Source organism: Nilaparvata lugens, chromosome 3 (assembly GCF_014356525.2).
Source record: "Nilaparvata lugens isolate BPH chromosome 3, ASM1435652v1, whole genome shotgun sequence".
NCBI lineage: Eukaryota > Metazoa > Arthropoda > Insecta > Hemiptera > Delphacidae > Nilaparvata > Nilaparvata lugens.
In genome coordinates this window covers 54,507,237-54,521,347 of record NC_052506.1, presented here as the reverse complement: position 1 = coordinate 54,521,347, position 14,111 = coordinate 54,507,237, and the positions used below count along the sequence as shown (strand labels likewise).

Below are 14,111 nucleotides of genomic sequence, written 5' to 3'. Positions count from 1 at the left end.
GTTGCGACATAAATTCCCTATACCATATGGGATATCCACTTACGCTCTACTTATGTTTCTCTATGATAAAACGTACATATAGAGTTTATAATGTTCAACATAAATATGTCTCGTCGGGTTTTCTTCATTTTTGGGAGGTCAAATGCCAAACTCTCTGGGCGCAATTGATTCGTCCCAGCTCTGAAGTAAATTCTCCAAAATAACACCTTGAAAATCTAAGCTGGGTGCGCCTGGATAACTAAATCAGGATGGAGACCTGAATCGAATCAAAGGGTTGCCATGGCGGACGAGAGATCCATCATATTTAGAGAGATCCAAGGTGGGAGGGATGTAATTCTTGTGATGATGGCCTCCTCTGTGAGTCTGCTGGGCGGGTGTGTTGGTATTTGTGATTAAGTTACCGATGATTGCATCATTTTATGTGGTTATGCCCTTTGACAGATTGCGCATAAGGTTTTATGAGTGGATGTTGGGGAATACCTCTTGAAGCTCATTCTTGCTGACCGTACACATTATGACTCCCGGTCAATCAGGCCAAAACAGTTCTTATCAGTAATTAATAATCAACAATAAAATATATACATGAAAAATATAGATGAATATAGCTCACTAGGTACCTGTTGTCTAGTTCCTTGTGTAAAATTTCTGTTCAGTAGTTTACAAACAATTTTTGATGTGTTATTTGCCTGAAACATCACAAAAGTAAATAATTTAGCATGAAATTCAACTTCTGTATCATAATGGCCACAAAACTAAAAATCTGATTTCAATAACTTATTGAAATAAATTTTACTGATTTAATGAATTTATTCCATGCTACCGAAAATGAATATAATTTTGTTTGGAGGTGATTATAAATAGTTTATAATGAATAGTGGTTGACAATTTCTTATTTGTACAATATTTTTTGCAGGTAAAATTAAATACTCTTTGTAATCGTATAATGGTACTTGTGAATGATTTATTAATTTTTGCTACTACAAAATCTAGGAAAGTTCATATTTGAAGCTTTAAGCTATATTCCCAATTCTGCTCACCACTAATAGCACGAATTTTTCTCATTTTTCAACCGTAGATGCAATAAATACATGAAAATGAGCAAACTTGTTAGCGCGGAATCTCAACTTTCAAACATCAATGATAAATTACCAAATTTTTAAATTTGGAATCTATTATAGCGTACCTCACTTGAAGTGGCTGCACACGGCAATACGATGACTAACAGCTCCAACACATGTGTTATGATCCAGAAGAACTGAGAGACTAGTTGCAACGTGCTCATGATGCTAGAGTCTTTGGGATACATCAGGTTCAAGAAGAAAAAGTACGGAGTCACAATGTTGTGGATGAAAATGCAGATCATCAAAGCAAGAACCTGGGCACCAAACAGGTCATTTGCCTTTTCAACCATATCGCACAGCAACCAATGAATGTCACTCATCATTGCAATTGTCGCTTGCTGGTCACTCACATCTGTAATGCGAAATTCACCATTTCAGAGCTCAAACAACAGGTAAAACCCAAAATTTTCTTCCTTAACAATAATAAAACTCAAATACTAAACTACATTCTAAACAAAAGTTACTAAAACTAACTTTGAGAAAAAATACAATTAATTATGAGATAAGTGAAGATGAGGATAATCATGAAGTGGGAAAAGGAGATGATAAAAAAGGAAGTATGAATGAGAAGATCACGATGAATGCCATGGAAAGAATATGAGGGGAAGTTGAGACATTTTTATAAAAGTGCCAGTTCAGTAATGAGATGAGATAAATTTGATGAAGTATAATGGCAGTATGTTAAAAAATGGATAGAACTGTCATTTTTCAGGTGTGTTACAACATTATTTTCAGAATATTTATTTCTAAATTGATCTCTTACTTCATAACGGCTGTGGCACTCAAATTAAACAAAGGAATGCTATAATCTATTATGATTTCGAAGAGAAAGTGTTCATATAATACACTATATTTATTACAATACACTAAACTTTGATTACTTTAAAAATCATAATTATTATAATCACACCAAAGCTGAGCCGGGCCGAGCCGAGCTGAGCCGTGCGGATCGATGCGATGCCGAGCCGAGCGGAATCTGCCTGCGTTCGCACTGACAGGGGTGCCCAGCCCCCCCAAGGCCAATGGCGCATGCCCCCCCCCCCCAATTCAAGTGTAATGCCCCCCCAATCCATGTGTAATGACCCCCCCCCAAAGTACCCCAACTCCCAACTCTTTAGTTTTTAACATTAGTCAGTGTATGACAATAAAATTCACATCTTAAGGTGCTTACAGATATACGCGCCGCGAACATGAGCAATTCACTTTTAATCAGCTGATGCCAAGCTTTTTATATCTGTATTTTACCGTTTCTGTGAAAATACAGATATAATCAGCTGATTGAAAGTGAATTGCTCATGTTCGCGGCGCGTATATCTGTACGCACCTCTACATTCTAATCTTCCAAAGGACATTATTTACCTTTGGTCTTGTGAGGAATTCATTCTGTTTTCATAATATTGTAAAAATATTCTATAGCATCGTCTCTCATCTCTTTAAAATAGAAATAAAGTATTTTTTTTGATATTTTTTTGAGACTAGCAGTGCACCCGTTCTTGTTCGGGAGGACTAGAAAGAACTTCATTACATCAGGAAAACTACATGACACATATTTTAATAGGATATTAAAAGATAAGTAAGGGAGGCTTTGCTTTTTAATGTTAAGGTTACTTATAAAAAGTTGAATAATAATATCATTGATAATTCTTTATTGCAAAAGAATATTGCATAGCAATATTGGTAACATTCATACAAATTGGATCGATTTTATTCATACAATATATAATGTCGGCAAGTTTAGGTATTCTAAATCCTATACTATATTAAACGAGCAATTTCTGTTTAGATGTTTTGATGTTTAAATTGTTAGATGTTTATATGTTTGTATTTCACCGGATCTCGAAAACGGCTCTAACGATTCTCACGATATTCAGAACATAGTAGGTTTATAATATGAAAATTCGATTACACCAGGTCTCATCCCTGGGGAACTCGCTGAAGGACATTAAAAGAATTTATTCATCCTTGGAAAAACAGCTGATAATTTCGGCGTCTGTTGATGATGGAAGTGAGTGAGCGAGTGCATGTGTGTGGGACTGAGACAAAATTATGACTCAGCAGTTGAACTTTTGTACATAATTCAATCAGGTACTTAGTGACAGTTGTACAAAAGCCGGTTAAATTTTAATCCTGATTAATTCCAGTAGAACCAAGCAGATAAGCTATCTTTTTGAGATGGTCTTCTGTGATTTGGTTCACGTGACATGAATCAGGATTAAAATTTAACATGCTTTTGTGAGAGAAATTTTCGCATTCCTCTGCGAATTAATCTCAATCCACTGTGATTAGATAGACCTTTCTGTATGAACTATGAATATTTATTATAATTTCTTCTTTCGTAATAATTTTTATATGCTTTTGTAGGTACTCTAGAGCGGAGCTTGGTGCCCCGATATTTATGGTGATACGATGAATTGGAATAGATTGTCACTGATGTTGTGTTGTTGGTAGTATTTACTTTTTAACATTACAGGAGTAAATAACACAAGTCCAACAAAATGTATCTTTAAATGGTTTGGTTTTTTGGAATAAGATATCATCTGAACAAGTACATTTTGTAAATTCTATCTATTAATACCAAATATCGGGGCACCGAGCTTTGCTCGTTATTTATTCATTGATAAACAGATTTATTTCATTGATAATCATTTCTTTAAAATGATTGGGAAGTACTAACAGGCACAACCCAAAACTGTTACTTACCCGAATTTTGATTTATTCACTACGAAAAATATATTTCGTCTGTGATTTATTCACAGAGGAAATCATCTGTTTTTCCAAGGATGAATTATCCTTTTCATGTCCTTCAGGGAGTTTTCTCAGGGATGAGACCTAGCGCAATCGAATTTTGATATCATAAACCTACTATATTCCGAATTTCGTGAAAATCGTTAGAGCCGTTTCCGAGATCCGTTGAACATAAATAACCAGATAGCCAGATAACCAGATATATAAATAAAAAAATATAAACAGATATACATAAATTGCTCGCTATTATAATAGGATAACAACTTATAGTCCAGTCAAATGGTCGTTTTTCAGGAAACAGCCCCGAATATTTTTTTTCGATGGTTCTATATTATTTTGGGGCGCTGAATTCTAATCTGAAATTTGCTGACACACCAGAAGGCGACTTCACCCCAAAATTTTGGATTTTTTTAAGTTTTCCATTTAATCTCGAGAACCTTGAATTTTCGAGAAAAAGCATTCTCTATATGATATTAAAGATAATAAATTTCCAATGAATTGAGTGGTCGCGCAGGACTACTTTTTGGATTTTATATCTGAAGTGTTCCACAAGATACGCAACTTTGAATGTGCGAGAATTTGTGATATTTTCCCCATCTCACAGTCTGGCATATGCAACGTTGCGTATCTTGTGGAACACTTCAGATGCAAAATCCAAAAAGTGGTCGAGGTTGTGATGAATTTTCTCCTCTTTTCACTCCCATGAAATATACTTCTGTTTTCAATACCGTTCAAAAGTTACAGCCAATTGAATGATGATCTTTATTTTCTCATTTTTCTTGCGATTTTACTGTTATTAAAGAGTCTCAAAATGAGTACAATGCATGATCGAAACTTGCGATTGGTCTTAAATGAGAGAAAATTTTATGCTCTAGAAGCTGAGTTGCCCTAAATTGATCTTGCATTACTGTTTATATCGAAAAACTGTCCAGACTGTGAAAATGAGAAAAATATCGCATATTTCTTGCAACAGCAAGGAAACTCGAACACAGGACCATTAAAAATTGAAATGAAGCAAAGGAAATCAGAATAATAGTGGACCATAATGAAGTTATAATTTATTCTTGTCAAAGATTTACCTTCAAACTCATAGGCTTAAAATTACTAAAATTCCTGCATACAAAATATTATCAATTGTGCTTATGCTTTATATTGAGTTACACTTAGCAAAATATAACATTGTAAAGGTGGGAAAAATTAACTACATTAGGATATCTCTATTTAATACCTTGATTTTTTAATCAAAATTCAAAATGTTGACATAAAATATACAAAAAATCATGTCCCCCCCAAAAAATGTTGATGGCGCAAATTGCGCCATGCCCCCCCCTTGTGGGCACCCCTGCGCACTGAAGCCGATTGCCGATTCGCTTTTTAAGATATTTTTCAAGTTAAAAATACAAAATACTGCGCAACTCACTACGTGGGAAGATCGAACTAAACTGAAAGAAGGCAGAAAACGCTCAAGTTGGGAGTCAAGCCGACTGCACAAATCCGCTCGGCTCGGCTCGGCGTTGATTTGAATGCTCCCGACTAAATCCTGCATAGTTAACGCTCACGCGGATTCCGCTCCACTCGGCCCGGCCCAGTTTTGGTGTTAAACCCCACTAATACTGAGACTCACTGAAAAACCTTGCTGAATAACTAATGTTTTGATTTAATGTTGATTTTTTCTCAGTTGAATAAAGGCAAGGATACATATAACCGCACCGAGCCCGCGCCGACGTGCGGACGAGCTAAGCCCGCAACAAGGTGATGGTGGTAGGAGAGCACACATATCCGTGCGACAGCCGAGCGGCATCAGTGTATCAGTTCTGTAGTGCTACTGTGGTCTGATTTCTGAATGTGTAAAACTATTCTTAATAATATAACACTATTAAAGCTTGTTACATCCTATTTAAATTTTTCCTCCAGCTACTGTCTAAAGTACTTACTTTACTCCCTGAAACATAATACTAAAGTGTCACTTTTTCGCTCTCGGTAGTAAAAACTGAAAACTCCCTAGGGAGTAAAAGTGACTCCATTTAAATAACATAGGAAGCATCTCTAATTCAAAACTCACATGTAATAGGTTAGAAGGTCTAAGCTCAGATGAGAAGCATAATAGAGGTGTCTGTCATTGAGTCAACTGAATTCAATACCACAACAAGAAATTTGAACAACTCATGAAATATATGTTTGTATGATAGACTATTATATTCTTATTTTGTAGACAATAAAATTTAAACAATTTTAAAATATTTTATTCTATTCAAAATACCAGCCAACAATATTTTTGATCTGCAATTCAAATCTGAAACGCGTGATCTGGAGTCAGTCATTTTTGGTAGCTGCTCAGCTGATATAATTGTTACAACTTTTGCTGATAGATAGCGCAATCGGCAGTGCCAATCAGCCAACTGGTTTTTAAGTTTTAGATTTTAGGTTATGTTGTTAGGAAACATTGTCACAAATACGTAAGTTTTTAAAATGATTTTATTTGCAGTTTATATAAAAAAATGTAGATGGAGGAAAAATGTTGTGTACATCAAGAGCGAAAAATACTTTTTCTCTCTCAGGAAAATTGTTGCCCTCGGCTTCGCCTCAGGCTTCAAACTTTTTCCCTCAGGGAGAAAAAGTCATACTTTTCACTCTTGATATACAAATAACTATTTCAATTTTAAACTAATTGCCTGTAGACACAGAAGATGAGAATCATGGTGCTGGTATATATTTCGGTGCATAACAATACCACAATCAGTCATGTATCGGAAATATATATCAGCAATAAAATTGTTATCTTCCGCCTTATGTATCTAAACGTAAGTAGTTTTAAATTTTAAATTCAAGACACAGTCACGGGTTCTTTCTTTTATACTTTTTGTTGTTTATTTTATAATTTATTATATTATGTCTATTATACCTTTGGCTTAACTTATTTGGTTCTACTTTTAATTTTGGTTTAACTTATTTTTGAAAAACCATCCATGTCACAGTGATGAAATTTCACAGAAATCAATATGATTTTGATGAGAATTTTAACCAGAGATTATTGTAATATACTAATTGATTCACATTTTATGGTCAATTTTGAGTAAAATTATTCACTTTTTATAAGGATCTTCTTTAAAAAATCATAACTTTTTTATAAAGTGATATAAGGTGATATAAACTTGTTAAAGTCTCCATAATCCTATAGGTAATATAATAATAATATATTTATTACCATTTGGTTTACAATAGACATTGGTCATCGTCACAAGTATACAAAATAATTAACAATACAAAAGTCTACACAGCTAAAATACAATTAAATCTAAAATTTACTTATTAAACAAGATTACAAACTAAGTTTACACAGCCTAAATCATACACAATAGTACAGATTTACATAGACTGTGAAATTTTATAAAATTCAGGTACCTTGTAAAGTCCACCTCTTATTAGGCCTTTCCTAACTCTATTTTTATATTGGTGGCATCTAGGTCTCTTACCAATGACGGAAGGGCATTATAAAATCTGAGAGATTGGGCCCTGAAACTTCTCAATGATGCACTGAAGAGCACCATTCGACACCTATATTACTTGCTCCTCTTGTATTGTATGTATGCCTATCAGAGTTGAGGCTAAATTTATCCATGTTCTTTTTGACATAACACAGACATTCCAGGACATACTGTTGGGTTTATAATCTTTTAATTTGAGATTTGAACAGTTTTATGGTGTTCTAAGTTGTACCGTATAATTTGATTTGTGTGTCTACAAGCCTATAGCCATTGTTTTCAATTATATAAATGGATAAGTATTTTAGCTTGTAATGATGCTAGATGTTTAAGTGTGTAAGGCATTGTTTTGTGGATTTGTGTTGTATATTGCCAAAATTCTTATGAAGATTATAATTTGATTTGCTCTGAAAACTGGATTTCTTATTCATAAGCAATAGATCCATTCATAATTTATCAAGAATCTACCATTTTGGAGCTGATAACTTCCTTTAGGTTAATAGGTGAGAAATGCTATCCAACCTATTTAGGATAAATTGGTAGCACGGCACAATATATATATGTTATTGAACAACTCACCAATATAAATATAGTCCTCATTGAACCGGTCAACATGATACGACAGCAACATATATGTGTTATCTCTCCTTCACATATGAAGCACGTTCAGTTCTCAGCACATCATCATATGGCACGACCCGACACACACCCGACAAATGATAAGATTTTCTTCACCGCACTTCCGAGATGTGACGTCACACTCAATTGCCAAATTAAGGAAGGAAACAGGATAGGTGGTGAATGGATTTTGATATTTTATTTCGAATTACTTTAATTTTTTAATAATTTGGAAAATATTATCATCTGTAGAATATTTTTGTTTTTGGCTGATCAATCTATCAGCTGTATGGAAGGAGTGCTCTCTGTTATCAGAAATAGGAAATAATGAACTCAGAGATTGGCGCCTACTTTCAAAATTCTTTTGATCTTTCTAATTCCTTGAAATTCTGTGAATTTTCAGTGGCAATTATTAATTGAATTTGTTCAGGTAATCCTTTCAAAATAATAGAGATTAGGCTAGACTAGGATAATGGTTCGTCCAAAAAAGTATTTTTGTATCTTAAGCTAGCAGCATAAGCTGGGAAGGTTATGTGGTTTTTTGGTTGAAATTTACTATTAAGAATGTCAAATAAACATTCTTGTTGTAATTCGGTTGACCAGTATCTCTGTTTGAAGATAGCCAGAAATTCGTCCAACGACTGGAATTCATCTTTTTCTGATAGAAAAGAAAGTAATGCATCTGATTTTAGAAGAGAACAAAGTTGTGATTTCCATTCAAACCAAGACATACCATTTAGCTCTTGTACAGTTTGTATTTGGCGAATAAATTCAATGGCATTCAAGGATTTATTCTGGGGGTCAAACACACCTAAGGTGGGTGTTATTTGGCTAAGCCTACGCTGTTCTAGGTTACCAGAACTAGTAATATTCATTTTATCTACTCTTAGGTTCAATCTCTTAATAGACTCAGTAGTTGTACCAGTCATATGTGCTTCTAATTTATCATTAGTTTCTTGCAATCTGACTGTACACTGTTCATTTTTCTGTGAAACAAGTTCTAATTTACCTATTAGGTTAGCCTGTTTATTTCCTAACCTCTCTAGAGTCGTTACAGTACCCTCTTGTTTCTCCTGTAAAGTATCGACTTTTTGATTAATATTTGCCGCTAAAGAATCTACTTTCTCTACTACAATAGAATCAATGCTCTCAAATTTATTTTGAATTTGGGCCTGATGCTCTTTCCATTCTGTTGTGAGACTTGAATGAAATGATTTCCACTCTTTGGTCTGTTGTTGGACGAAAACTTTATATGCTTATTTTCTAATTCCAGACTCATATTTTTGAAACCTTCTTTTACTTCTTCCTCAAAACATTTTCCTAACTCATCAACTCGAGTTGAAATCTATGTGGTTGTTTGGTTTAATTTATTATTAAATTCTACACTTACTTGAGAACCGACAGTATTTATTTGTTGTTTAGTTTCTTTGGAAACAGTTTCAACCCTAGAAACAACTTGATTAATACCCGTTGTAAGTGCATCCATTCTCTTACTCATGGTCTGTATCAGATTGTACATAGCAGCCATAGTAGTGGGAGAGTTATTCTCAACTTGAGGGAAATTATATTTATTTTTTTCTATTTTAAAAATATTTTCAGATTCAGAATCATCAGGTACTTTGACTACTTCTGGTTCAGCATCAGAATTAGGTTCTGAAAAAATATCAGGCTCTTGAATTCTATCTAAATCAAGTTTAGGAGATTCGATCTGGGTTGAAGACATTTGATTTAGATTTTCCAGACAAAAGTTTGAGGAAGATATACTGCCTAAATTTCTATCTTGCATACTTGATTCATCCAGATCAATGACTGAAGGAGATTCTTGGTTTGTAGCCATTTCTAACAAATATCTTAATCTTTTCAATTTCCTAAATCTTTAAACCTTATACCGCACAATATAAATTTATCAATTCTCTAAACATAAATTATAGTCTAGTCGTTTTTCTACCACAGAAATATTTTTTGTTATCAGAAATAGGAGATAATGAACTCAGAGATTGGCGCCTACTTTCAAAAATTCTTTTGATGTAGGCTGTTTCTATTTTTATTGGAAAATATGCCGTGACAATACATAGAAGGAAGAGTCAGAATTTTATTCTCAATAAACAATGGTCTACAATGACTACGTGGCTCTTCATTGGTTAATATTCTAATGGCTCTCTTCTGTAGCAGGAAAAGTTTACCAGCCAAAGGACTATTTCCCCACAAAATTATACCATAGGCTAGGTAAATGTGTATAATCGCAAAGTAAACTGTTTTCAAGACCTCTATTGTCACACTTCCAGCCAACCTTCTCAACATAAAAAGCCCTCTTAGTACTCTATTATATATATTTCCTATATGGGTATTCCATTTAAGATTAGATTGCAAAAAAACTCCGAGGAACTGGGTAGATTCAATGTTTGGGCTGTTGGCTAGACTGAAACTTAGAGTAGTGGTTTGTTATCATTAATAGCTAACTTATTTTCCTTACTCCAACTGTCAATCAAATTAAACGAGCAACTTCTGTTTATATGTTTAGATGTATGGATGTTTATATGTTTGTATTCGCCGGATTTCGAAAACGGCTCTAACGATTCTCACAAAATTCAGAACATAGTAGAATTATAATATAAAGATTCGATTGCACTAGGTCTTATCCCTGGGAAAACTCGCTGAAGGACATTAAAAGGATAATTATTATCCATCCTTGAAAAAAAAAAACAGCTGATAATAATTATTTCGTCGTCTGTTGGTGTTGGAAGTGAGTGAGCGAGTTCATGTGTGGTGGACTGTGTCAAAATTATGACTCAGCTGTTGAACTTTTGTAATAATTCAATCAGGTACTTAGTGCCGGTTGCAAAAAAAGCCGGGCTATTTTCAATCCTGATTAATTCCAGTAGATCCATCTTTTTGAAATGGTCTTCTCTGATCTGGTTCACGTGAAATTAATCAGGATTAAAATTTAACTGACTTTTGCGCAACCGGGCCTTTGTGAGGGAAATTTTTGCATTCGTCTGGGAATTAATCTCAATTTACTGTGATTAGATAGAACATTTCTGTATGAACTATGAATTTTATTATAATTCCTTCTTTCGTAATACATTTTTTATGCTTTTGTACTCCAGAGCAAAGCTCGGTCCCCGATATTATCCTATTATATTAAGCGAGCAATTTCTGTATATCTGTTTATATTTTTATATCGATTCTGGTTATTTATGTTCAATGGATCTCGGAAACGGCTCAAACGATTTTCACGAAATTTGGAACATAGTAGGTTTATGATATAAAAATTCTATTGCACTAGGTCTCATTCTAAACTCATTCTAGGTCTCATTCTAGTCTGGAAAACTCGCTGAACGACATATAGGGCCGGTTTCCGAGCTCGGGATTTAGCTTAGTTCTAGACTTTAAACAGCTGGAGTCATAAAATTGGCTTTCCGAAACGGGGCGGAGTCGTAGTCATTGTTATAGTCATGTTTGAATTAAATTTTGATAAACTAGAAAATTGGTCACAAAATAAAATAAAGAGAAAATAGTGTAAAGTTTCAACTATTTTGAATTATTTAGGAATGTTCAATTTCGTCCAGCAAAAACGTTTCCAATTATAGAAATGAGAAAATAAAAACTGCTACTACTGTTATAAAAACTGCGACTACGCCCCGTTTTGGAAAGCCAAAATTCTGACTCCAGCTGTTTAAAGTCTAGGACTTAGCTAAATCCCGAGCTCGGAAACCGGCCCTAAAAGGATAATTCATCCTTGGCTGAAACAGTTGAGACTTTCGTCGTCTGTGGATAGTAAAAAGTGAGCGAGTTATTCTGTGGAAAATCAAAATATCGCATCCCCGAAATTCATAAGCTGACTTATAGCCAGCTGTAAAATATAAATACGATCATTTTAGAGAATTGTGTTCTGTCATGGCTTACTTTATCTATAGTAGGCTATAGTTATGTTTATCAATAAATAAAAATAACGAGCGAAGCTCGGTGCCCCGATATGAAACAGTGTACCAAAATTGGTGTCTGCAGCTAGAATGGTTTCTGAGAAAAAAGGTACATATGTTAACATTGCAGAATATAGGAAAGACTGCTGGCCTTAAACGAGGCCGCACCGTCATCGTCAAAAAGTAAACTGAACTAGACGGTGACGACGCGGGTACGGCTCGGGCAATAAACACGGTGACGGTGTTGACGCGGTGCGGTAGTATGTGTCCCTACACGTTTGAAAGCATTTGCTTTCTCACTCGCCGTAGTACGTCCGACACTCAGCCGTACCGCGGCGCGGGCTTGGTGCGGTTATGTGTGTGCCGGTCATTAAAGCTAATTGAAATAATATCAAGAGGAAAAGATTAAATCAGAGTGGAAATGAGCTCTGTCACTAAAATGAGTATTTGCTACTTGATAAAAGCGATGTTATATTTTTGATAAGGAACTGCGATCTAACTGTATTCTTCTTATATACTGTTACCAAAGATTCACTGTCACGTGGCATGCAGAACAAAATTGACTGTAATCTATTTCGTTTCAAATTAATTTTGTTGGCATGTTGATAAATTAGTGGAAACTGTAGAAAAACTGTTAAGATCATAGAATGATCTTAAAATGTTAGAATAAACTGTTTAAATCATAAGAAGATTCGTACAATTATTTCTTGGATCGGCTAAAAGTGTAAATCACCGAAGTGATTGAGGTGATAGTGGAATATAGAATACTAAATCATAAAGTGAGATTCACTTCAAACTACCAGCATTGGTTGATGTTATCAATTTATAAGAAATTCTGAGAGTTTAAAGTGAATATCAGTATATATAAAAAACATAGCGTAAAGGTGCGTACAGACTTTCGTTCCGCTCCAAGATCGAACGTCACTCCAGCAGAGCGATTGATGATCGACCGGCGAGCAACAATGGTTCGACCGGGGAACGCGAGAAGATCTTCCGTAACGTTCATGATCGGTGCGAGTAGAGAGCGGAGGCGGAGCGATTGCTGTGCGATGGTGGTACGTGGGCGGTACGAGGGAGGAGCGTGCTCGGTGCGGGTTGGAAGCACGAGTATGTGTACGCAGATTAAGATACTCTGTATTTCTCACCTGAGATGCGACTCGTTTCCACAGTCGGAAGACCCACCAGAAAAGTACTTGGAATGCGTGACTTAGAGTTCACCCTTCTCACAATCGATTCCAATTCTCTGTTCAACGTTTTGAACCTCTCTTTGATACACATGGACATTTCCATGAACTGCAGTCCAACAGACGATATGTGGTAGTAGGAAACGAATAGAGGAAAAAGGAAATATCTGTTATCATTGATAATTGATACCATTCTGTCACAAGCTATAAGTATTGTGAGGTAGATAATCCATGCAAATGCTATTCTTGATGCTCGGTTTTCCCTGATTCTGGTTTGCAACATCTGATCTATGTAGATCATTTTAGAGACAATGAAACTTATATTTTTACATTTGTTGGGCGCACTGAGAAACACCATCACCCCTATAAAAGCTAGGGAAACCACGTCAAAAACCAGCGCTACAGAGCCTGCCAAGTCCGATTTCTTGAACTCCATACAATTCACTTTGATACTTAGACAGCTCAGGCTCAAATAGATAAGGAAAACTGATCCACTGTATATCAAGCCTAATTTGGAGATTTCACTAGTAGTTCTGCCTCCAGCAGATTTCTGTGTCGTTATAGATGAGACACCGATGATTCTCCAAAATATATACATAACTTTCGCAGTCCAGTGTACATCTTCACCCTCAGAGAAGACCCTTTTCTTCTTCTTCTTCGATCGAGAGAATTGCTGGGGATAATTTTTGAAAGTAATTTGCCTAACAGCTACTTGTCTATACATTTTTAACTCTTTTTTTCTTTAGGGCTACTCTTAAATATAAATAGAAATTAGAAATCTAAGTACCCTTTCAAAATTGTTCAATCACGACATGTTTCGGCTATATAATGCCATTCAAGTCAAAATTGAAATTTTAAAAGGGAACTTAGATTTCTAATTTAAATTTATTTTTCACTCTGATTGTTATTTATGCCAGTGTAAAACATTGGTTCAAATATTTCTCAATGACAATTCACGGTTCCTAGCTTTGTGATTAGTCATTTTTATCTTGACCTAGGCCTACACACTAATGAATTTTCAAAATAATTGATTTTTAG

The 14,111-nt window shown here is 34.9% G+C and overlaps 1 protein-coding gene across 4 annotated transcripts in view; it reads right to left on the bottom strand.

Annotated features, from left to right (window-relative positions):
- LOC111053806 (gustatory receptor for sugar taste 43a) overlaps positions 1 to 13,182 on the bottom strand; it is a 28,658-nt gene extending 15,476 nt beyond the window's left edge. Inside the window, exons 1-3 of one of the 4 annotated variants that reach the window (XM_039424041.1) lie at positions 13,035 to 13,182; positions 1,184 to 1,473; positions 618 to 686 (exon numbers count right to left, since the gene is read on the bottom strand). In XM_039424041.1, coding sequence (XP_039279975.1) covers positions 618 to 686; positions 1,184 to 1,473; positions 13,035 to 13,179 — 504 coding nt within the window. In that variant the 5' untranslated portion in view covers positions 13,180 to 13,182. Of the gene's footprint in view, positions 1 to 617; positions 687 to 1,183; positions 1,474 to 7,927; positions 8,081 to 13,034 lie in introns of those variants that run through there. The other 3 variants (XM_039424043.1, XM_039424042.1, XM_039424040.1) reach the window with 3 other exon arrangements.
- Positions 13,183 to 14,111: the final 929 nt, after the last annotated feature.